The 26,514-nt window shown below is 36.2% G+C and overlaps 1 protein-coding gene across 2 annotated transcripts in view; it reads right to left on the bottom strand.

Moving 5' to 3' along the window:
* The window catches only part of SLC36A4 (solute carrier family 36 member 4), a 38,130-nt gene that overhangs the window by 5,311 nt on the left and 6,305 nt on the right, over nucleotides 1-26,514 (bottom strand). For both annotated transcript variants that reach the window (XM_040489609.1, XM_040489610.1), the window contains 5 exons: nucleotides 26,219-26,303; nucleotides 20,769-20,996; nucleotides 18,751-18,849; nucleotides 12,137-12,306; nucleotides 3,065-3,234 (listed from right to left, as the gene is read on the bottom strand). In XM_040489609.1, the coding sequence (XP_040345543.1) occupies nucleotides 3,065-3,234; nucleotides 12,137-12,306; nucleotides 18,751-18,849; nucleotides 20,769-20,996; nucleotides 26,219-26,303 (752 nt within the window). The remainder of the gene's footprint in view (nucleotides 1-3,064; nucleotides 3,235-12,136; nucleotides 12,307-18,750; nucleotides 18,850-20,768; nucleotides 20,997-26,218; nucleotides 26,304-26,514) is intronic.

Consider the following 26,514-nt stretch of genomic DNA (forward strand, 5'->3'; position numbering starts at 1 on the left):
CTAGAATATGGGCAATTTATTCATTACAAATATTTACTATAGGATTACTGTAAATAGGCTGCCCTATGTCCTTTATAGACAGGTATTATGAGTAGATCTATTAAAAACCAATTAAGCTTATTCACTATTTGCCAAAACTACAGTATAGAGAAAAAGAAAGTATCTTTAAGGCACAAAGTTTCCTCTCATAAAAAAAAAAAAAATCCTATTTTAAGTCCATTCTTGACAACTGTAGGGTGAAAAAAGATGTACCAGAGAAAAAAACAAAATACTTGATATTTAACAACAAAACTGTAAGAAATACTCCAGCACATAAATTTTAATCACACAAATAATTAATGGTACTCCCCAGATACCTCCTGACTCTAAGATAGAATATGAGGTTATGAAATCGTATCTTTCCTCACCTGAAGTGGCACCTAACTTAAATGAAAGATTTTAGTGTATCTTCTCTAGTATTCTACAAATTAGTAAGATTTCTATTTTTTGGTGCTTTGTAGTCATAATCTTCTAAAACCAGAAAGCATGCTCCCAAAGCCAAAAACTTTCCAAAATAAAAATAGTAGAAAGATCAATGAATTGGATAACAAAAATAAATAGTATTTAGCATATTTTACAGATTCAAGTCAAACATGGAATCAAAACATTGGTCTCCATGTTCATTACAATTCAAAACTTAACAGGTTCTTTCTATAGATGTGCTCTTAAAGTAAAAAGTATCTGTTGTAGTCGATGGTGGCCACTGGCCAGCTTCTACTCACTCTTCTCCTTCACCTGTGAGATGCCTCTATAGCAAGTAAGGTGCCTACAGGAAACAGCTAGGATGAGTCTGACCCATCTTTCCAAGCTTTTGAGTTCCATAAGAAGATACTTTGAAATGATGCTTCAAATGCTAAATAGAGCCTTGGACAAACCAATGCAACCCAAGCTGATAAGCCCACTACTTTGAAGGCCAATCCTACAAACCCAGATTCGGTACTTGGAAAGGATTATGGAACACTGATAGGTTATTCAATTTTCAAAGCACCTCCAGCTGAGCCTCCACTCTCACTGCTAGTGGTGAACAGCCTGCTCTGTGGACACGATGAGGTCCCAACAGCTGTGTACACATTCATCAGCGAGGAGCCTGCCCCAAAAGCTTGTCAAGTGCTCTAGAAAACAGATGATAAAACAGTCCTGCCACGAATATCAACTGGCCTTTACCAGGATGTGTCTAAGACTTAAATGAAGTTCAGCGTCCAATGATGTGTCCCAATGAAGTAGAAGGAACACTGCCTGGTCTGTGTTCTCTTTGTCCAAAGACAAATATAACCCTCATATACCGTTCAATAGCTTTCACTATTTTTAACTAAAAGACAGAAGCAGGAAAGAAAACTGGCAACTCTCTGTGCCATGAACTCAGCTCTTGAGAAAAAGCCCGTGGCTTCTGGGAATAAAGTCATGGTAGCGGATATGCAGTGTGCTCTGTGCTTCAGCAGACGGGCAGCTTCCACATAACAATGGCAGCCAATGTGCAGAAACGGATGGAGTTCTCAAAATATCCGAAGTGTTAAATCCCGTTAATGTTTTCCTCAAGCTCCTTCAAGTGAACTTCAGTAATTTTTTTTTTTAACGTTTATTTATTTTTGAGACAGAGAGAGACAGAGCATGAACGGGGGAGGGTCAGAGGGAGACACAGAATCCAAAACAGGCTCCGGCCCTGAGCTGTCAGCATAGGCCCCGACGCGGGGCTCGAACTCATGGACCGCGAGATCATGACCTGAGCCGAAGTCGGCCGCTTAACCAACTGAGCCACCCAGGCGCCCCGAACTTCAGTAATTTTAAAAGGAGATATACTCTCAGAACTTATAGTCTTACATCTATATTACAAGGACTTTTACTGAAATCAGTCTTTTTATGTAGTAGTCAAAATATCAATAAAAACAATGTGTAAGAAATATTTCAAATGTCTTAAAATAACTTTTTCCTACTGAATGTTTTATTAGTCATTGGAGTAAGGGCTTACTGAATTCATTCCTCAGCGTGATTTTTGATGATTGTTGTTGATACAATTCACTTAAATGATTACTTTGGAGAACAGGTTTCATCTCTTCTTCCCAGCTTTGCTTCTTCTTTACATCTAGGCATAAGATCCACCCCAAATTGCTCACTGCAATTTATAGAGTTGCCTCGAATTTCTAGCTCTCTCGTTTCTCTCACCTTGAATGGGCCAAGATGGTTTTCTTCCACAGAAAGCTGACCCATTTCTAATGGGTCATTCTAGGTCTACGCAATCCCATTAGTTAGTTCAGTGTTATGGTCATCTTATATTTGTGGTTACAATAATAATGGTGACAATAATAAATGCTGGCTACTTTATTAATATTCTTGAACTCTATAAAAATGCCATTAAGGAAATTTTATCTTCATTTCAAAGTTGAGGAAAGACGGGTTTAAAGATGCTATGTAACAAAGACACGAGCAGGTGAGTGGTAGGTTTCAACCATCAGGTCAGTATGACCCCAAAACTCATGCTATTTCTAGTATATCACTGTACCACAATCAAGTTTCTTCTCCACAGGTCTCCATTTTTAATGCTTTCTGGTGGAGGCATTTTATATTGTGAAACCTTAATACAAGATTATATATTCCTTCAAACAATATAAATTAGCCACTGAAATAATTAAAGACCAAAAGAAAATAAAACCCATTTCTATAGGTAGTCTTAGAGAATCAAACTGTTAAATACACAAAAGTTAGTGGAAATAAAAAACCTGAGGAAAATGAAAACCAATGTAAAATGTGTATGAACAATATAATGAGTCCCTTATGCATCTGATTTAGATATATTTCAATCACCATTGATGTAGTTTTCAAAATAATAATCTGAGTAGTTCTTTTAAGTATGATAGGATCTGGTTTGTGTTTTTCTTATATAGTGGTAGAACAACAGAATTTTAACCCAAAAAGTATCTCAGCGAGGTGAATGAATTGTTTTTAACATATTAAAAAATATAACTTAAGTAGCTTAATTATAAGCAATTCAACAAGAAAAATTATGATATAAATATGTAGTAATACTTACATGTAATACTAACCAAGAGGGACCTTACTGCAAATTCACAAATTTGTTTCCATTTAGCATGAAATTTGGATGTGATCACAGGGATGATGATCTCTGCCGGAACATAGAACTGAATTGAATATGTCACAAAGATGCCAAAGGAATATAGAATTTTCACTGATTGATATAACCTGTTAAAAGAATATTTCAAAATTCAGTTGATTCTTTTCTCCTCAGATTTACTGAGGTATAAGTGACAAAACTGTAATATGTATCAAGTGTAAAACATGACTTAAGTATACATTGTGAAAAGAGTCCCGTAATTGAGTTCATCAACACATCCGTCACCTCACATGTTTGTCCTTTTTCTTTCTTTTTGGTGAGAACACTTCGGTTCTACTCAGCAAATTTCAGTTAAACGCTACAGTATTATCAACTATGGTTACCACATTATACATCAGATCCTTAGAACTTCTTCATCTTACAAGTAAAAGTTTGTACCCTTTTGTCAGACTCTTTTTCCCTATCCACCACCCCCTAGGAATCTGGCTTTCTTCCTTTTACCGTTAATGTTAGGTAAGAAATTAACACAAATGTAGGCCAGTATCTTACTAATTAAATGCTTTTTTATCAAAAAAAAAAAAAAAGCTAGCTGATCTCTACTAAATTTCTAGATGACGTATGGACAGTTCATTTTGACAAGCCTAGAGAGCTTGAATGTGGCAATGCAAAGATTTCAGAATATTGCTGGAAATATTTCATTTTAGGCTAAGCCAATGTTTAAAAAAATTTTTTTAACATTTTTGAGAGAAAGAGACAGAGTGCAAGCTGGGGAGGGCCAGGGAGAGAGGGAGACACACAATCGAAAGCAGGCTCCAGGCTCTGAGCTGTCAGCACAGAGCTCAACGTGGGGCCCAAATTCCCAAACCGTGAGAACATGACCTGAGCCAAAGTCAGCCACTTAATCGACTGAGCCACCCAGGTGCCCCGAAGCCAATGTTTTAAAGGCTAGGCTGAGTCTCATGAAGAGCTAACGTCTTTTCTTAACTTTCTTTTAAAAACTGAGCATACTGTTTGTCTTTTTATTGATCTATATATAGAAGAAAAACTTCACATTGAACTTTGAGTTATGCTTCTCCTTGCTTAAAAATCTTGGTATGTATGTCATTAGTTGCAGAAATGTCATCATTCTTAGGTCCACAAGGAGGGCATCTAAATGGTTTCAACTTGCAAAGTCCTCTAGATTACACAGGAATTCCACTTATATAAAAGTTACATTAATAGGGAAATAGAGTTATTAGGCTGGGTTGATGCCCAGTGCTTCAAAACAGCACCGCAAGTTTTAGAAATTCTTTAGAATTTCTACATGGTAGATGGTGTCTTGTCAAAATCAGTATACATGTCCCTATAGAGACTTTGGTTAACTACCTTTTGTCTGGACAAAGAACACTTTTTAAATGTTGATAATGGCACACAGAGAAAACTAGAATCATAGGACTCAGAACATTATAGAATCTACTCTCTTAGGTTACAGATAATAAAATTATGTGTTGTGGTTTTTTGAAATTTTGAATATTTTGCAACAATTAAAATAAAAAAAAAAAACAATTGCTCTTGTATTCTTTAAAGAAAACAAACAAACTGGAGAGGAGACCATGGATGGAAAGTGCTGCAGCATTAACACACGTCCTCTTTAGGCAGAAACATCATTGATAGCCCCGATCTTCCCTTTAGAGCTCTGCTTTCCCACCTGCAAGGCCTATGCACAGGGAAGAGTGTTTCTTCCTTAGGAGAAAAAATACAATCATTTTAAAGGGATATAAAATATTCCACTTTTGGTACAGAAAGTCCTAAATATTAATTAGGCTTTAAGCTTATTTCTGACGTCTTAAGACTTATAGGAAAGATTATCGACAGTTCTCTAAACTGTGGCCAAGCAAGAGGGAATTCATAAGTCTCCTTCTATAATATATGCATCATAGGAAGTAAGAGGAAAGAAAAACAGCTGAGTAGGAATAGCTTTGAAAATACTGCACACAACATAATTAAAGAAAGAAGGAACTCCTTAGGGCTAGCAACAATAAAATCTTAATATTAAATGCTTTCAGTATATATTTCTCAGCTTGAGGCTTGAGATTTAAATATAAACGGTCAAATTACTGCAATGTACAGAATAAAGACTCCTGCTTCATTTACTCTGATATAAAATTATAGACAATTAAATATTCTTACCAGTTTATTATTAGAACATTCCTTTTGTTCTAATAATCTTTTAACTTATATGTTTTTAACAATATATTTTAAAATACATCTATGCATATAGGTATAATTACTTTTCTATTGATTTAAAACAAGTTATACAGGCTACGGATCTGGTTATTATTAATGCCAGTCAATAATACTGATTATATGCAAATATTATCATTTGGTATTACACAGAGTACAAATGGGAAATAAAATGATATGAATCTTTTAAAGGCTAGTATACTTCCAATTATCAACCACAGAAGAGTAATATAGAAATAAGAGTGCTTAAGAAAAGCACTGCAGTCTTTTAAAATCAATTGTTCCATTTTTACTTCTTTTCTGTTTTAAGAATCTACTAGTTTCTGTTTGACATCTATATTTTCAATCACCCTAAACTTTTTCTCTCATCATCTTTTCTACAGGTATTACCAACCTTTGTTCTTAATTTGGTTGTAAGCAGGCATCTATGTACTAAGTTTTAGAAATGAAGAGTTGAAAGAACAATCTACTCTTAAACTATATGTCCAAAGGACAAAAAACTTTCTTAAAGTTATAGGAAGTTGTTTTGAAGATACAGAAGAATGTAAACAACTTTTAAATAACATTTAATGCACATTAAAAATTACCATGAAACTCACTGCCAAAGTTCTTGAAAGTTAGAGACCATGTTTTATTCTTCTCTGTATATTCTTAGCAGGTGGCAGATACTCATTAAGTAAATGTTAATAATAAAAAATGGGTATGGATAGGTAATTCTTAGAAACTATATCTATTAAATATCACAAATAAAAATACTTCAAAGAACAAAATAATTCTTGCTTGAAAAAAACACTATACTGGTAGCAAAGAAATTTAATATCTCAGTAAAAAACATAAGTGTGTGTTTTAAATAATTACTTTGCAGTCAATATATGAAATCTATGAAATCAGATTATGGGGCAACTAAATGTTCCAATGAAAACATTAGTTTTAAAAGCACAGCATTTCAAAATTTGCAATGCTTCTACTCTTTTCCCCACATTGGCTAATAAATCAAAACTCACCCTAAATTTACAGATACGAATATCTTAAAATTTTTGAAAAGCCAACCTGGGATATAAGCTGCCGACTGACTGTCTTTCTCTCAAGGCTGACTACAAAGCTACTCTTGGGATGACTATGATAATTCACTTTCCATCCCATACCCTTGGTGATACTCAGGTTAAGAATCTGAGCTTAGTTCTGGGGCGCCTGGGTGGCTCAGTCAGTTGAGTGTCCGACTTCGGCTCAGGTCATGGTCTCACTGTCCATGGGTTCAAGCCCTGCGTTGGACTCTGTGCTGACAGCCCAGAGTCTGGAGCCTGCTTCGGATTCTGTGTCTCCCTCTCTCTCTCTGTCCTTCACCCGCTTGTGTTCTGTCCCTCTCTCTGTCTCTCAAAAATAAATAAACATTAAAAAATATTAAAAAAAAAAAAAGAATCTGAGCTTAGTTCTGTTAAGAAGAGACAAGTCTGAGGACTAGCTACAACCCTTACCAAGAACCTCACCTCATGCTAAGCTGAAAACTAAGACAAGGGTTATTTACTCTTCACAACTAGATTGAATAATGTAAACCACTCAACTTTTAGAGCATATTCACTAAACTAAGTATCATGAGGAAGAGATTTTTCATCTGTTCACCACTAGTTCCTGGAACAATACCTAGTACATAAAAGGCATACAATTAAGTATCTGTGAAATGCCCTTCATTTTGAATTTAATATAATTAGTAACAGTCATTCTGATGAGGAAAGTCAGAGGCAGTTTGGGCAGGCCAGGATTCCCAGTTACAGGCAACTTTAATATTGCAAAAAGATAATTAAATTTGTCACAGAATGTTGACACCCATTAAAAAAAAAGTGTAATGAGGAAAAAAAAAAGAATTTGTGAGGGAGAGGACAGAGGGATTAGTCTAGGATATATGAATCTTATTTTTCCAGTTTTCTTAAATTTATTTCTCTTACTGCTTTTTTATCGTGCCCTCTGGTGAGTCCATTCCTGCCTAAATATTTTCACTGTAGGTAACAAGCTCCTCAGAGTTCAAACCGTTGATTGCCTGGTAGGATCCATTAAGACATGGTTTGATTACCTGCCATTACTTGTCAGCTTCATTTCCCAGAATATTCATGTTCATAGCTTGGGTATGCTACAAACATGGGCTTAGACTTGGGGTTTGTTCTGTTTGGGGAGGAAAATGAAGTACCAGTTCAATTATCTTAATAAATCAAAATGCCTGCCTTATGCGTTCCCTGTTCTTATATGGTTCTTCTGTATTTTTTAAAAATGTTTATTTATTTATTTTTGAGAGAGAGAGAGAGAGAGAGAGAGCACGAGCATGAACAGGGGAAGGGCAGAGAGAAAGAGAGAGAATCCTAAGCAGGTTCCACTCTGTCGGCATAGAGCCTGATAAGGGGCTCGATCTCACAAACCATGAGATCATGACCTGAGCTGAAATCAAGAGTTGGATGATTAACCTACTGAGCCACCCAGGTGCCCCAATTATTCTTCTCTATTTTTTTAACTGAATTTTTCCTATCCAATACATGCTTCAGAAAGAACGCCACATGTGGGACAGCAGAAGCACCCTCCTGCTTCTCAATATTTGTTTGTATGAAAACCTAATACCCTTGATATTTAGTGGAAGTGCTATGTGTGCTGAATGAATGAGTAACATGTGAATTTATTCTAGGCCAGGATTTTTCAAACTCTAATCAGGAACCATTAAAGGGGCTATGATATCAATTGGGTGAGGTGAGTTGTGAATATGTTTTTTCCTAATATATAGACTGGAATAGAGAATATCAGGGGACACTGTATGCAGAAAATATGTGTTTTTATTTAGCCTTATACTTATTTCATTTATTTACATGTGTGTGGGTGGTGTGTACCACAAAAACGCATATACACACAGACGCACATACACTTATTTCTATGATGGTTTTTCTATAAAACATTTTACTTTCTTACTATAGGTTCTAGTTTGAAAAGTTAAAAAGCCACTAACTGGAACCAAATAAGAAGGCACGGTAACTGTGCTGGGGAAAAGGTGAAGGGGTATGGAACAGACCTCGTGTTTCGGGCTAGTAAAAAGCAAGCAACATAACAAAAGTGAACAAAGGAAACCGCAACAAAGAGAAAGATGTTTGTTCCTATGATGTATATACCATCACTCAGAAGGACGCAGTAAGACAGAACCCACATACATACTCTGTGCTATTTTAAGTCCTCTTGTGAACTTGTTCTACCACCACTGATGCTCAAATCTTCACACCTTCCCTTACAACATTGACTAGAAATCTTCACCTGATGGCTTACATTCCAGAAATTGCTATTAGAGGAGGTAGAGAGACATGTAATCTAGGAAGATTTTACAATGAATGTGGTATCCATGCTCCAACATAAATACTGTTCGTCTGCCAAATTCCATATTCCAGTATTTTCTTCAGGCTAATTTCATGCACACTTTTCCTATTTGGGACCTCCTTGATGGTAAGAAGAGTCTAGAAGTTAAAGTACTACACAGCAATTTATGTCAACCCCTGGGACCACGGTGTGAAGAACAGAATCTACATAAAGTGATATGAAAAATTCTTCCTATCGATCCAGACAAAAAGAAACATCCTTTTATGGCCTGTGTAATGTTATCATGGTGGCTTCACTTGTATAGTGTTTTTAAATGAAAAGGTTATTTCCTCTTGGTTCTTTTGCTTGCAACTGCACTGTGCCTTTGCTCTTCAGAGGACACATTCCTTCCTGGGTGGCAGTGTGCTGGGGGTTCTCAGAGGATGGGCTAAACACAGTGGGTCGCTCTGAAGTACCAGTTTCAAAGGTTTTTTGGAGGGAGAACTATTTTTACAAAAAGCAACATCAAGATTATGATTATGTAAACAGAGCAGGAGCTGATACTATGCTTGAGGCAGGCTACTTGGGCAAGTCTAGTCTCAAGACTCCCAAGGGAACACTTTTGTCTTTTTCTCTCCACTGTTAATTGGGTTACGTTAGTAGAAGTCTTGGAAATACACTGCTAAAACATCACTCAACTAGGACTAGTAGTGGTGCTTTGGTTATATTATCAGGTAACGTGGGAAATGCTATTAAACCTAAATTCCTATTTAGCAATCATTTACCAAAGGCCTCTTAAATGCTGAGCAATGTGCTAGATCACGGAGATACATCATCAGCCTAAAAGATGAAGGGTTCCTGCCCTTACAGTGCTTATATTTTAGCTCAATTATCATCTCTAAGACACATTCTTTGCTTAAAAATCTAAATGTGATCCACTGAACAATACAACTCATAACTAGTTTTAAAAGATGTCACCTCAAACAATAAATAGTTAATAACCTGGAGCCTCTCTAATTCATACTTTCTTTATCCCGGGGCTGCTTTCTAATGCAATATTTTCTTGTAGGAATACCCATTATGAATTCTGACAATGTTAAGTCACATGACGTCAAAAGCCCTTTACAGCTCCTCATAGCTAGCAGCTACGGGTTCCCTAGGCTCTTACGACAGCCATCCGCTTTTATACCGACAGTAATGAGTACACTGCACATTCTCGGACTTCCTAGGCCTGTATCGTCCTAAGCACAGGGAAGGAAAAGAAAAGACTCATACAGAGCACAACAAGAAAAAAATCTTAGATATAATCCCATGATCATTCCGGTCCAAACTCCTCCTTTTACAGAAGACTATCACTATAACAAGACAAGCATCTCCTCAGCAGTCTTTCTCAGTCTTGGCTATTATCTTAACTGTCCCAGCTGCAGAGACCATAACGAAATGGACAGTAGGCCACACAAGGCTTATCTCCACAAGGAGAAGGAACTACCTAACACAAGTTCTCTAAAGGTGAATAGCATATCTTCACTTGCTTTCTGTTTTCTCTCAGATCTTTGTTTCTTAGAATACGTGTAACTAGCCTTCCTTCTAAATGAAAAGTGGGTGACTTAGCTAAGCTTTCTTGAATAGAAATGATGATGCAATGGTCCCTTTTTAATCAATACTTGCAACTAATTCTGTTCTAAGGGTAAAGCCATAGCAATTAGGGATAAGGTGAGAGTAGGAAGGGGATGTGGAAAAAGGGAAGGATTAAATAGAACTATTGAAGGGACAGTATCGCTCCCACAGGATTTACTGAATACCAGAAGCATTCCCTACTCATCTTTCCCACTGTTCCTTCACCATGCTCTTAACTCTCTGGGGACAGGAACATCTGAACTTGATGTGCGTGCTCCCACTTCAGTCCCTTCTCTCTGGGAAGAATTCTGAGACTGTTTCCACCTATATTTTAGTTTTGACATTGAAAGTCGCCAATTTTATTTATAAAAATTCTTAACAGTTATTTATCTTTTTTTGAGAGAGAGAGAGAGCGAGCAAGCATAAGCAGAGGAGAGGCACAGAGAGGGAGACAGAAGATCTGAAACAGGTTCTGCGCCATGAGCACAGGGCCTGATGTGAGGCTCACACTCTCGATCATGAGACCATGACCTGAGCTGAAATCATGACTAAGCCACCCAAGCACCCCTGTATAAAATCATTCTTAAGATTTATTCTAAATATTATTCTAAGTGCAGAAAGATATCACTGTTTTCATTATATGGTATCTGAAAAGAGGACCTATGATACCATAATTTTTAGCCTGATTCTTATATTAAGCTGTTTAAGCTGCTAGTCCATATTAAATTGTTACAAAAAGAGGCGTATTTGGAGGAAACAAAATTATATAATCAACTATAATGTAGGTTAATGAAATAAATGCTTAAAATTATATATCTTGTTTGTAGTCCTGTCTCTAGCCTGAAAGAAACGTATAACATTTGAAACAACATGCTTCCATCTTGAAATACATTTATAAAATGGGTCATGGCTAAAGCAGAACTATAATTTTAAAAAATAAACACACTGCATGTGTGTCCCTTGTGCAGCCTGGAAACTATTCTAGGTATATTCTTTCTACCACAAATGACTTCCTATATGCATTTGGTCTTACAACATTTTCAACTCCAATAAAAACCCAGGACTTGTCTACTGAATGGTAGACAAACTCCCAAAGTACAAACAGAAAGCCAGAGTATATAATATTTTAAAACATTTCAGGTTTCACAGACTTCTATCCAAGCAGCCTGAGCAGTGTGACATTAATTAAATCAGCAGTTTAAAATTTATTCTTTGTATTTATCAAAACTAAGGAGTTACCTTCCATTTTATAAATAAGGGTGCACGTCTACATGGTCATCACTAGCAATAGCTTTTAAAATCTCCAGGGACCAATCTCTGGAAGAAGGAAAAATCCTATATAATTCTTCATTTTGCAGAATACGGTTCTAATATTAAGATAATATTAAGATGCACCATATTATATTTTTATAATGTGTCCTACTTATGCTCTGAAAGGACTTGGGGTACGTACAAGATTAAAGCTTACCAGTAAAATAGTGAGGGTCATAAGTGATGGGTTATTTTATCAGGAACCCAGAGTGTTGGATTTTTTGGCATCAAGTACATGTATTACAATTTTTATTATAGTGAGTCCATATTAAAAGAATCCATGTTTTACTTTGATATTTTACTCAAATGTGGGATATCCTATAATTTTTAATCTTTTCAAAGAATCTCAAAAGGACCTATAATATACTAGATGGTCTCTGAAGATTGTGAAATCACAATAAAATAAGAAATCACAAATAAGGTTATACAAATAAGGAATCACAAAAAAATTTTAAATGTTTAAACCATAAATCCAAAAATACATCTTTGTCATCAAACATTGGTAAGCTATATTTATAGAGTATACAAGCTAGGATTAACAAAATCAGGTCCACCTACCACACATCCTGGGGAAGATTTAAAGTTATGCTGCCTTTAATTTCATCACGGAAACACATATATCCTAAAGTAGCTAATGTTACATACAAAGTTGTAACAATTCCCATGCCAATATTCAATGCTTGGGGGAAGCGTTTTGATTCTTTCATTTGATTTTCCAGTGGAAGGACCTACAAAGAGAATGTAGGTAATACAAGTCATTTAAAATGATCTGTCTTATATATACACAAGTATACATATATACTTGTCTTACATATACACAAATTAATCTTTCTATAGTTTATATGCAAATTTTATTTCCTTTTAAAAAACACATAATAAATCACTGAATATTTTTCTTGGTGTTATATATATTATTTACACTACAGATTTTTAAATCCTTATAAAGGTCTGAAATCAGCTCTTACTAAGCAAACCTTAGTATTTTATGACAAATAGTATTTTACTGACAAATAGTATTTTACTGACAAAAACCTTAGTCAGATTTTTGTAAGTAACTTCTTATTTTGGAATAACTTCAGATTTACAGAAAAGTTGCAAAGACAAACAAAAAACTCCCATACACCCGACCAGTTTCCCCTAATGTTAACATTTTATACTACTAAAGTACATTTGTTACAACTAAGAACCAACATTGGTATATTATTAAACTCCAAATTTTTATTTGGATTTCATTAGTTTTTCCGCTAATGTCCTTTTTCCGTTCCAGGGTCCCTTCCAGGATGTCACATTGCATTTTGTCACCATATCTCCTGTCCCCTTAGTCTTCTCTTAACTGTGATGGATTCTCAATCCTTTATCATTGTTCATCATCTTGACAGTTTTGAGGAGTACTGATTAGATATTTGGTATAATTTCTCTCTACTGGGGCTTGTCTGATGTTGCCTGATGTTTGTACACTGGGATTATAGATTTTAGAATAAGATACCACAGAAGTGAAATGCCCTTCTCATCACACATACTATCAACATGATTTATCACTGGCGAAATTCACTTTGATCACTTGGTTACGGCAGTGTTTGCCAGGTTTCTCTGCTTGTAAAGGTCTTTTCTTCTTTCTCATCATACCCTGCTTGTTGGAAGCCAAGTCACTAAATGCGGCCCATAATTCAGGGACTGGGGGGGGATTAAGCTACACCTCCCGGAGAGGAATACCTACATAAGTGATTTGGGAATCCCTCTATGTACAAATTTACTTAATTGCTCATTTATACTAGTATGCATTCATGTATATTGTCTTATACTTTGGGTATGAATCCAAAGCATTTATTTATTTTGTTGCTCATATTGTTCCAGCTTTGGTCATTGTGAATCCCATTAGGTTCTCGTATTCCTTGTAGTCCTTTGACACGCCTCTGTTCTTTTGTTTTTTGAGCACTTCCATACTTTTTGGCACTACAAAACACTCCAGACTCATCTTGAATTTCCTGGTTTCAGCCCCAGCATCAGCCATTTCTCCAAGGAAATTTCGTTCTTTTGTTGTAGAATGGTACTTAGAAATCAAGATCTGGGTGCTGAGCAGGCTTGTAGTGACTGTGTATCTCTGCAAATAGGACTTCTTATCTGATGGTGCTAGGAAATACATGTGTGCATACTAACCTATGTATATTCATGTCATAACTGCTTCTGTATCCATGTGTATCTACTGTGTGTCAATTTTGTGAGATGAGTAAGTTATGTTTATTATGTAAAAAAACCTTTAAAAAAAAAGAAAAAAAAGGCTAATTGAAGAGTTAAGCTACTTTAGACAATTCTTCAGAGGTTCTGGCCAGGTGATCTGATCATACAGTAAAAGACACTAAGAAATAATAACAGCAATTATTTACCAAGTACTTACGATTTACCATTTTTTAATTGAGATAAAATTGGCATAGAACATTATACTAGTTTCAGATGTACAACATAATAATTTGATATTTGTATACACTGCAAAGTGATCACCACATGTCTAGTTATCATCCATCATCATACAAAATTACAATTTTTTTTATAATGAGAACTTTAAAGATTTATTCTCTTGGCAACTTTCAAATATGCAATAAAGTATTACTGCCTATAGTTGCCATGCAAAATTTACAAACCTTTCGCTAGATTCACCAGTTAAAAAAGAGAGCACAAATAAACAAAATCAGAAATGAAAGAGAAGTTACAACTGATACTACAGAAATACAAAGGGTCATAAGAGACTACAATGGACAACTATATGCTAATAAACTGAAGTAGGATAAATTCCTTGAAATATATAATTCCAAGACTGAATCCTGAAGACATAGAAAATCTGAATAGAAAGATTACTAGTAAGGAGACTGAATCAGTAATCAAAAAAACTTCTAACAAACAAAAGTCCAGGACCAGATGACTTCACAAGCGAATTCTACCGAACATTCAAATAAGATTTAATACCTATCCTTCTCAACTTCTTCCAGAAAACTGAAGAGGAGGGAACACTTCCAAACTCACTTTATGAGGCCAGCATTACCCTAATATCAAAACTAGACAAGGATACCAAAAAAAAAAAAAAAAGAAAGAAAAAGAAAGAAAATTATAAGCAATATCCCTGATGAACACAGATGTAAAATGTAAAAATCCTCAACAAAATATTAGCAAACCAAATTCAATAATACATTAAAAGGATCATACGCCACAATCAAGTGGGATTTATTCCCGGGATGCAAGGAGGATTCAGCATCTACAAATGAATCAACATGATACACCAAATTAACAAAATGAAGGAAAAAAATCAAATGACCATCACCACAGATGCAGAAAAAGCATCTATAAAATTCAATATCCATTCATGATAAAAACACTCTACAAAGTATGTACACAGGCAACATTACTCAACATCATAAAGGCCACATATGACAGGCCCACAGCTAGTACCAACTCAACAATAAAAAGCTGAAACTTCTCTTCTAAGATCAGGAAAAGTCAAGGATGGCCATGCTCACCCTTTTGTTCACTTTAAGAGCTCCTTCAATTCCAAATGACAACCCTGCCAGGTAGAGTACTCCTGGTTATAAGTTTTTGGTTTGTTTTTTTTTTTCCTTTCAGCACTTTGAATATATCATGCCATTACCTTCTGTTCTGCAAAGTTTCTGCTGAAAAATCAGCTAACAGCTTTATGGGGGTTCCCTTGTAGGTAACAAGTTGTTTTTCTCTTGCTGCTTTAAAAATTCTCTCTTTAACTTTTGACATTTTAATTACAATGTGTCTCTGTATGGGTCTCTTTGGGTTCATCTTATTTGGAACTATCTGTAGACCTGCATGTCTGTTTCCTTCTCCAGGTTAGGGAATTTTCCAGCTGTTACTTCCTTGTTATTTTTTATGCCTTTTTTCTCTCTCCTCCTTCGAGGATTCCTATAATGCAAATGTTATTCTCCCGGATGTTATCCCACAGCTTCCTTAAACTTTACTTTTTCAAAGTTTTTTGGTTTTGTTTTTGTTTTTCTTTTTCCTGCTCCATCTGGGTGAATTGCATTGCCTTGTCGTCGAGGTCACTGATGAGTTCTGCTTCATCTGGTCTGCTGCTAAACCCCTCTAGTATATTTTGCAGCTCAGTTAGCACGTTCTTCAGCTTTGTGACTTCTGTTCGGCACTTATATTTTCTCTCTTTGTTGAAGTTCTCACTGTGTCAATCCATTCTTCTCCCAAATCCCATCAGCATCTTTATGACCATGACTTTAAACTCTTACCCACTAATAGAGTACTTCTATTTCAGTAAGGTCTTTTTCAGAAGTTCTGTCTTGTTCCTTCATTTGGAACACATTCCTCCATCTCATTTTTCCTGACTTTTTGTGTTTGTTTCTGTGTATTAACTGAAACAGCTACATCTCCCAGTCCTGAAGGAGTGACCTTGTGTAGGAGATGAACTTCATCATTCAACCTTGACCTAGGTCTTGGCTGTCTCTTGAACCTTTGTGACTGTCTAAGCAGCCTGATTTAATCTTGAGAAGTTACAGTTGTTGAGGGCGTGCCAAGACCTGCCAGTGTTCCAGTGTGGGGATTTTAGTCAGTACTAAATTTCAGAACAGTTGAAAGCCAGATTCCTGGGCAGCAGCGTTTAAAGTATGGAAATATACAGTCTGTAGGGCTATAATTGTTAACCCTGCTGGCCTCTAGAGTAGGAGATCTGGAGGGGTCCCCTGGATAACAGTTGCAAAAATTGAGGCTTCAGACAACACTCTAAGCTCCTTTCTGGGAGGTACCACCAGGCTGTAGCAAGGCCAAGGGAGAGCACAAGACAGTGTCTCCCTGTGTTCCTTCAGAGTGCTTTGGTAGCCTCAAGATACATGGCAAACCTGAAGCCTGTCCCTCAGGTTAAAGCTTCAGAACTTGTAAATAAGCTTTTTTTGCTGACAAACTGGAGTACATTTCAGTCAACTGTCTGTACAGCACCCTGGGCATGGCAGCCTGCCAAGAACAGTCTTTCCCATTGTTACAGTCCCATGGGGCCCTGGAACATAAAACCTCCTAGCCACCAGGGCCAGGGATCAAGGGGTGTCCCCTGTGTGGACTACACTTGCCCACAGCCTTAGTATGGCAGGGGAATAGCACTGGGGGCAGGGCACAACCACCATTGTTAGCAAGGCAGAGGGAGGCTGCTGTGTTTTTGAGTGTCATCCTGTGCCAGCATCACAGAGGGAGACTGCCAAAATGGTGCCCACCAGTGCCTCCATCCCCAGAGAAAGTCCCAACATGTCCCTGCCTCTCCAGAAGATTCTTTAAGATTCACAAATAAAATCTCCTCCACATATAGCCTAGGCACTTTTCAAACTGCAGCTTTTATGCTAGGTTCTGGGGCAAGTGAGTCCATATGCGAGCCCTTTAAAAAGGAGTTTCTCAGATCCTACAGTCCTCTGGATCCCACGGATGTAAGCCCCACTGGGGACTTGTCTCTCCAGTGCAGGTCTGAAGGGTTGGGATGCCTGATGTGGGTCACAAACCCCTTGCTCTTCAGATAAAAGCTCCCTATATTGGGTTGCTGCACTGGGGATGGGGTTTTTGGTGAAACCTCATCTCTGTCTCCCTCATCTGTCTTGATGGGGTCCTTTCATCCTCTGTTGTGGAGGAACTCTTCAGCTAGCATTCAGTTCTTCTTCAGGGGGATTGTTCCATATGTGGCTGTTGACGTGGTGTGTCCTTGGGAAGGGGGGAGTTCCGGATCTTCCTACACTGCCATCTTGGACCAGCCCCTGCCAGGTATTTTTCTAGATGCTTTGAATGCAGCATCTCATGTGGTCCTCAAAATAACACTATGAGATAATAACTCTAGTAATATCTCCACTTTTGAGGTGATAGGTCCATATGGGAATATTAACTGGTTAACAGAAGAGAGAATAATTTGGATGCTGTAAAGATCATCCAGACCTGAAATAAAGGGCTACAGTCAAGAATGGTGCTGGTGTGGCTACAAAAGGAGAAAGGGAAGGAAATTCACATTTAGATAGGCTCCTTCATATCTAGATAGGCTCCTTCACATTAGATAGCATTTGGGTGTTTCAAATGTATTTTCATTTATGGGGAAACAGGAAAGAAAAACAGACATGCCTTCATTACTGATGGAATGGGGGAACCAGGGGCAAAGTGAAAGGAACTGTTCCAATGTTTCAAGCTTGAGCAATTGCAAAAAAAAAAAAAAAAAACCTGAAAGTAACAGGACATGAGAAAGTGAAGCTGGTTTTAGATAAGACAGTCTATGTAGTGCTCTGGAGTTGCTGAACTTAAGATGTCAGAGGAACAACTTAACTGGAAATGTCCAATAGTTAACTAGAGCTTGCTGGTTAAAGACATAAGTGAAAACCTGCAGTTATTTCTGTAACAGTGATAAGTGGAACTGTAAGAATATGTGAGAATTCTCTAAAGGAGAATTCAGAGAGACAAGGAACGCAAGCAAAATGCTGTAAAATTGTCTTGTAGATCTATTTCATCTGTAGTTCGCATAGATGTATAAGTGGTTTTGCTCCTATACCAAACCATCTGACAATGGAACATACGCTGCAGAGCAGAAAGCAATCTTCTATTTTCCCCAAATCTACACATTTCAGGCTTTAAATAGACTGGAAGCATCTTGAATGGAAATATTTAAGATCTTAGAATCCTCAGGGTACTTGTATTTCTTGGTATTAGCTTTATGATATTATCATTTCTCAAAACAAATATGACATGTGCAAATCTAAAGGGAGAATTTATATTTGATTCTTCTATGTAATGGCAACTTTGTAACAATTTCAATCCACTTCAAATCATCTAGTCTATAAAATATGATGTTTGGGGCTTGTCTGAATGTAACTTGGGCTTGGCAGAGTAGATGGAATACAGATAAAACAAAGTCGGCCATGAGTTGGTTTTTAAAGCTGGGTGATGCTTATACAAGAGTTCATCATACTATTCTCAAGATTTTATATCAGGCTTGAAATTTTCCTTAATAAAACATTAAAAATCATCTAAACTAAACTATAATTCAAGTCTACCCTATCAAACTGCAAATAGTGTTCTGGTAATGAAGAAAATAGAAACAAAAAAGAAAAGTGCATCTTAAATGTAGTCTGACTACATAAATCTTTGTGTTAACTTAAAATTTTTATGAACAATAATAAAGAACAAATCCTTACCACTCCTATGCCTTCAAAAGCAAACACAGCAGTACCAAAAAAAAGCGGGTATTTTTTCCAACCAGCCACTATTGGAAGATTGTGGGGATTTGGCATATTCTGGAGAAAGAAAAAAAAAAAAACAAGAGAAGTTACATCTTTACTTATTTTAAACAATGTAAAACGAAAGCGTGACATCATATACTTCTGAGCTTCACAGTAACAAATTTATGTTATAAAAGTGAATAATTCTTTCAATAAACACTTTAAGCACCTATGTTAAATGTAGCCAAGCTGTTAGAATTTCACTGCCAAAAGCCATTGTTTCCCTCATGCCCACACATTCCATCTGAGCTCAATGCTCCCGATTACCTGTTTCCACCTTCAAGTCCCAGGCTGTTCACACTGGGTATGGCTCCTGGCACAACAGGAAATAACATAAGCATACTCAGTCTGAACTGAGTGCCATATAGTCAGTTATCAACCACTGCTCATGGTGTCCAGTGAAATTCATTTTCTACTCTGTTTTGCTGTTTCCATCTCCAAGTCACCTGGTTCCTGATTTTGGCTTTCTACCTCATAACTCTGCTGCTTCCTCGTAAAGGTCTCCTTGATGCAGTGTCTTACACTTTAACCAGCCAGTTGCCATTACTCTTATTATTCGTACATACTCCTTGACCCTGGCTTTGATTACTCAGCCCCCACCCACAGCCTTGTTCCAATTTTTGCCATCCGGAGACTCACAAACTGTACATCTTGTTCAAGATCTCTGGTTCCACAACGACTATATCTTCCAGCTATCCCAAGTCTGCTTCCTACTCTGTTTACCACCCTGTGTTCTCTGCCCTCCTTAATTGGAAGTGGAATTCAAGATCAAGAAAAGAGGATGAAAAAAATAACCTGAAGTGTAAAAGCACATGGATAATTTGGGTAATAAAGAGGTCTAGAATATCAGAAGCATAGGGAGACTTGTGTGATATAATGGTTATCCATGATGGAAAATACAAGTTATGGTCAAAATGAAAGGGATATTTAAGTGTTTGGGTCATCTGAGAATACCTGTTATTCAAGACTCACACTGTTCCCTCTACCTAAGGAACTACCTTTTCTGCTCCACTAATTCTTACATGTTCAGGTAAGGGGTCGTGAACTACAGCCTTATGAGATATTCCTGCCTGTTCCCTTCCATCTTATGTACAGTAAGAAAATGTCTACAGGTTTTAGAATTCAGGGCAGGGGGAATGAAACAGACCCATCATAACAGAGTTTGTGATAAACTGCCAATGGAGGTTTTAGGACAATTGCAACAGCAATATACAAAATGGATTGGCTCAGGAAAGACTAGAGCAGGCATTCTTGACCTTTTCTGAGTCCTCAGCCCCTTAGAGATGAAAGCTATACACTGCTCAGTAGCAGAATGCATATATACATACAGAGATGCTAAATCTTGCAAATAATTTTAAGGGATTTGCAGATCCCCTGAATCCCATCAACCAATGTTTTTTTAAGGATAGTCCTTGTAGGGTTAGGATCCCCAGACTTCAGACAATGAAATCAGCTGAGGTTGCATACTTCAGACAGACAGGCTACAGATTAGTAGAGTGGCAGTGAATGGAAGTGGTGGCAGCAAAAACAGGTTCAGAAGTCAAAGAAAATTATAAAACTACATCTCGAGACTGGTTCAAATCTTACAAGAATAAAGAAAACACTAGTGAGTTCTTTGTTTCCTGTTACACAGTGTACTGAGGCACTCCTAAATCTTACAACTCAATAGGGTAGGTATCACTATCTTCTGCAGCAGTGTCACAAAGCCCAGAAACACATTTACCAAGATTCAAAACCAAGCCTGAAGACAAAGCCTGTGCTCTGTGTCACACACTCTGCCAGCTGAGCAGGAGCCCCAAGTTTACTGATTATCTCCTGTGTGCCACATGACGAAGTAGGGGTCTTCACACATCATTACTTTTACCTCCAAAGTGAACAAAGAATTAGTTATAAGAACCATAGGTTAAAAACGGTTAAAAACATGTTATACTTACCCTAACGACATACTGATAAATTATCACAAGACTGACAGCCATGGAAAGGTTGGCGAGGAATGAAAGCACAAACAGATTCTTTAGCTCACGAATGAAGACCAAAAGAATTATAAATGGAAGAAAGCAAAGCATATATATCCTTAGGTCAATACTTCTTCTCTCACATGGATTTGATGAATTGGTACTATTCAAAAGTAACACTTTACTCTCCAGGAATCCTTCATGAACCTACATAGGATTACCAGGAGAATAAGGAAGAGGGGGAGAAAAAAACTTTCATCAACTTATAAGTGACAAAATATCAAGAAATTACCTATACACTCTATGATAATTCCTTTACAATAAATGTTTGTATTTTTTCAAGATATTCTAACTTCCTAGAAATACATATTTATCAAATTTAAGGATAATTAAAATAGGATAATTCTTCTTTGCAAAACAACTTCTTTTATCATACTGTAAAAATAAAGTTCACTAGAAAATTATGAGGATGAATTTACCAATTTATTTTGAAGCTTTGTGCTCATGATTCCAGCAAAGGCTCAACCTGCTTCTGAGATAATCAAAAGTGGATGTATACTTGCCTAGAATGACCATATTCTACTCCAGATATCCAAATCTGACTTACTCTCTTCAGAGAAGGTAACAAGCTCATATACCTCTTAGAAATGTACAGTAGTCAAGATAAAGTTTAGAAATCATAGCCTAACTTTAAAGCTGTTTTATAAAACAACTGTTTATAAATTATCATCACTATCAAAGGGGTGCCTGGCTGGCTCAGGCAGTTAGAGCATGTGACTCTTGATCTTGGGCTTGAGTTCAGGTTCCATGTTGGGTATAGAGATTACTTAAAAATAAAATCTTTTAAATAAATAAATAATCATCACTAACAATACATGCATGGCCATGTGCTAGATGTAGATAAATTTTTGCTAGAGCAAAAAACTTCAATAAATCAACTTTACCTTCAAATTAATTCAGCCACTTCTATATACCAACATTCAGTGTTCAAGAGTTATAGTAATTTGTAGGTTCCACATATTAAAACTTGTCTCATTCAATTAATCACATAATCCAACTTACTAAAACAAAAATGAAATTATGCAGGACTCTACAAACACTCTTACAAACTCACAGCAGAGGTATATAATATTATAATTTAAATGCTAGGGAAAATCTATTTGCCCACAAACACTCTACACCCTCCTTTGAACACAATGACATTATCAAGTCTCTGGATACTTAAATTCTTAAGAACAAGATCCTATAATAATAATAGGGAACATTTTTTGAGTACTGAACTAAATATATACAACATCTCATCTAATCCTCAAAACAACTGTCTGAGATGGGTAGTAGTATTAATGTCAACTTATAGTTGAGGAAACTGAGGTTTAAAGAAGGGCCTTAAAAAAAAACCTTACATAATATCAAGCCAGTAAGTGGTAGTTCTAGGATCCAAACCCGGCGGGAGACACTAGGATTTAGCTTATGACCGCTGCATGTTAACTGGACCAAAATACTGCAATTTGGAAAGGGGAGGCCCCTTGCTCAACTAGCCACCTGCCCTCTACTTTGACATCTCTCTCTCTAAATATAATAAGTATTAAGAGGCCCATAAGTCAGAAGTTTAGAACAAAATTATAATATGATTAACAATTCAACTGTTTCCTATATACTATATAGAAACAAAATTATATAGAAGTATAATTCTATACTTCTAATTTGTGATAAACAATGTTTAGTATCACTACAAATGTACACATCACCTTAAACTGCAGGCAATGTATTTACTAGTTTTAAGTTAGATAGGCAATTTGTAACTTGTACTGGACTAACAAACTCTCAGGTTATACCATGAACCATTTAAGAAATGCATACCTCACATTTATCTTGTAATTGGCCATCAAAACTTTGTATTTTAATTTTTTTTTTTTTTTTTTATTGTTTTTTGAGAGAGAGAGAGAGAGAGAGAGAGAGAGAGAGCGCGCAAGCAGGGGAGGAGCAGAGAGAGAGGGAGACACAGAACCCAAAACAGGCTCTAGGCTCTGAGCTGTCAGCACAGAACGTGATGCGGGCCTCAAACCCACAGACCATGAGACCATGACCTGACCCAAAGTCAGTCGCCCAATCAACTGAGCCACCCAGGCGCCCCCACAACTTTCTATTTGAGAATCTGAAATTAGAAGCAAAATTGGTAATTCACATTACTTGGCTTTTAAAAACATATTTTATTTGTTGACTCGTTTTCCCAGTAACAAAATTATTTATAGCCAAATGCTTCTGTATCAAAGAAGTACCACCCATAATCAGATTAGATAATGATCAACATTAAGCTCTAACAAGGATACCTGGCAAGAGAAAATCCGTTATATAACCAATTTTAAAAAGGGTTCTTTGAATGGTGAGATGGTTGGGAACATGAAATTAATTCTACCACAAATATCTCATAATAATTTAGTATTCTTTGCCAGAAAAATGATTATAAAAATCATCAGGATTAAAAAATAAAATAAAGTGTAGATACATACCCAGAGCAAGATTCAGGTAAACATTTGAGTCCTTTGGTGCCCTCTAGAGACAGATATTGGCTATCTAATAGGACTTCCTATGATCTCACATGTTTACCAAAATGCAAAACACTGAAATAAATATTATAAAATAAAATTACTAAATTCAGTTGTTTCCATTTAAAGCTTAAATTTACTAAAATCTACTACTTATTAATTTTCAATGATTCAGTAATTTAATGGTTAAAATTCCAAAGGTAGATTATGTTCTTCAGCAAAGTTAAAATAAATACAAAATTAAAAAGCCTTAACACCCTATATTTGTATACTGCTTTACATTTTGCAAGGGCTTTCACAAACCTTTTGTCACCTGAGCCTCATGATAAGTTTAGGAGGAACAATGGGAGATTTTGTTATTATTCCCATTTTACATATAAGGAAACTGAGGCTTGACCAGGGATAAGGAGATCTTGCCCAATGTGTGATTTAAAACTGAGAGACAAGCAATTTGAATGTGGATATTCTGTCTTTAAAATACACGGTCTTAAGTATCACTATATCTTTTTTTCTCTTAATATCCCTTCCTCACTCTTCATTCCCAAAAACACTATTTTATCTACCTGAAATGTTCTAGAGTATCTTCGAGTAGGAACAGAGGGGAGCTACAATAACCACGACGGATTAAATCATTGGAGGTACTATCCATTCATTTTCTCCTGCCAATTGTCCACAATGACTTAATGGGACCAAAAACAGTCCTGTGGCAGTCAGAGTAGGAGGTTCACACATCTGTATGGCAACTAACCCCTTACTTCTCTGATCTGCTAAAATATTGCAACTTTGATTTTATGTAGATGAATGTGGTAATAAACTTACAGTTTTTAACTCTAACAATAGTAATTGGTAACGTATAATCAACCAGTGTGTCTACTCTTGGAGACTGCTATAAAATGTGAGAGAACAGATCTGCAGAGAGTGAAAATCTCTGATGCTACTGTTTCAATAACCATCTGTCTGCTCTGCTGAGGTGAAGTGTTCACCACTGCTTCCAACTTTTCTCAAGTCTGCGTATCTTTTACCATGTTGCTTTTTATAACTCAAAGGACTTTCATTGTTCCATCTATAGCAGGCATTCTTCTCCCAGAGAGTCACTTTTTCTGCCTGGTCTTCTTAGAACATGTGCAAATGAGTTAAATTCTTCCATTCAACTTTGGAAGCAACTGATAATATTTCATAGGAGAAAGTCACCAACCCTAAGCTTATAGACATTTATTGTATGCATTTACATACTCTATGTCATATGCACACACACGCACAACTAAAATCAGACAAGGTCCTGTCCAGTGATGAAAAATTAATGTAATGGGTGGCACCAGTGTGTCATAGACCTAGTTCTCAGTTTAATCTGCATGACTTAGGGCACACTGCTCATGCTTTTTGAGATTTAGTTTACACATTCAAAAAATGAGCATTGTACATGACAGAGTAGTGGCAAAAACTAAATGAAAAACTAAATGAAAAATGCAATACTTTATTAATATAAGATTATTAGGCATTGCTAGCATTATTCTTAAATTCACATCAAGTTTGTGGTGGCTCTCTTAGAACATAATAGAAAAGATACATGACTACCATGTTGTATAATCCTGGAAAAGGATCATTTTTCATCATATTCTACATAAATGACTGGTAAGATGGTATGTCTTATCAGTTCTTGACAACAGATAGTCTCTTGACTGAGTTAGTAGTCAAAAGAATATGCAACTTGTGGAATTAAATACTTGTAAGTCAAAAGCACACTGTCTATAATGAGTAATGCTAACGAAAGCATCTACTCTCCTATTTGTAAGGAAGGGTTGACTCCGTGAGCCTTTCCAACATTAAAAATCTAAGCTAGGGGCTTTAGCAAATTATGGCCCAAACACCAGATCCAGCCTACCACCTAAATTCTTGAAATAAAGTTTTATTGGAATATTGCCATATATATTTGTTACTATCATTATTGTCTATGGCTAAGTCAAGAAGACCATATGACCTGCAAAACTGGAAATACTTATTATCTGGACCTTCCCAGAAAATTTGTCATTCCTGGTCTAAATATAAAATGAAGCATACTTTATACTTGAAAAAGTGAGTCAAATATATACTTATATATCTACATATAGGTTCTTTAGAAAACATATTCATATCATTTTGCATTAAAATACCTACAAGTACTGTATCTTACTATGTAAGATGTCTACTATTGTACAATGCACATATGGATAGTTAACAAATGTTATTGATTAAAATAATGATTAAAGCAGAACAGGGTGTAATGTACTAGTTACAAGTTAAAGTGCATAAAGAAATGTATTTTGGCGCTGTTTTGATAGGGGAGCTTTTTTATTTCAGTGCTTTGCATGTTTGTTCAAATTGAGAGTCTCTACCAAGACTGCAAACCACTTCCTTTAAAAGTGAACCCTTAAAATATGGAGAGAATTACAGAACACTACACATTTTTGGACATGGTATCTTTTTAGACAATAGCAATAATTACTGGATTTTAGTAATGCCCTCTTTTTACTTCACTTTTTAGGTTGCTGGCTAAACCATATATGTTTACTTATAAAAAAATCAATTTAAAAATATGCTTCCAAAACATCTGTGTATCTGCTTTTGAGGCCTAAATTTCAAGTATGTAAGAATCAGTCAAATTATGTCCGGTTCTGATCTGACATAACAAACATTACTGATATACAATGGCAAGAAAAGTAAAATCAACAACAGCAGCAGAAAATCCAACTTACAAAAAAGAAGACTAAAGGAAAATTTACAAAGGAACATGCTTTATGAAAGCAACACATTTTCATATTCACCATGGTTTACTCAAAGGAAATATGATGCCAAAACTATGGAATGGGAAGAAACTGATCTCCATAACTGAAGAGAAATACTTACTTGTTTTACATTTTCAGCTAAGAAGACAATATAAACACTACAGAATCCCAGCTGTGTTATCACCAGAAAAAAGTCAACCACACTCCTGAAAAGAGATACCCACAAATAAGTATCAATAAGGGCTGCTGATATATTAATACATTTTTCTCTTTTTAAACTATTTGAAAACATTTTATCATAGCTTATATTCTTGTCATTTCCTTAAATAAAATAAGTAAATAAAATTTATTTTCTCAAAGACCACACATTTGCTATCAGTATGTGAACTAGTGAAGTATTACTCACCAAAAGGATGT

The sequence above is a fragment of the Herpailurus yagouaroundi genome, unplaced genomic scaffold (genome assembly GCF_014898765.1).
Source record: "Herpailurus yagouaroundi ecotype Mexico unplaced genomic scaffold, PumYag 180, whole genome shotgun sequence".
Classification (NCBI taxonomy): domain Eukaryota; kingdom Metazoa; phylum Chordata; class Mammalia; order Carnivora; family Felidae; genus Herpailurus; species Herpailurus yagouaroundi.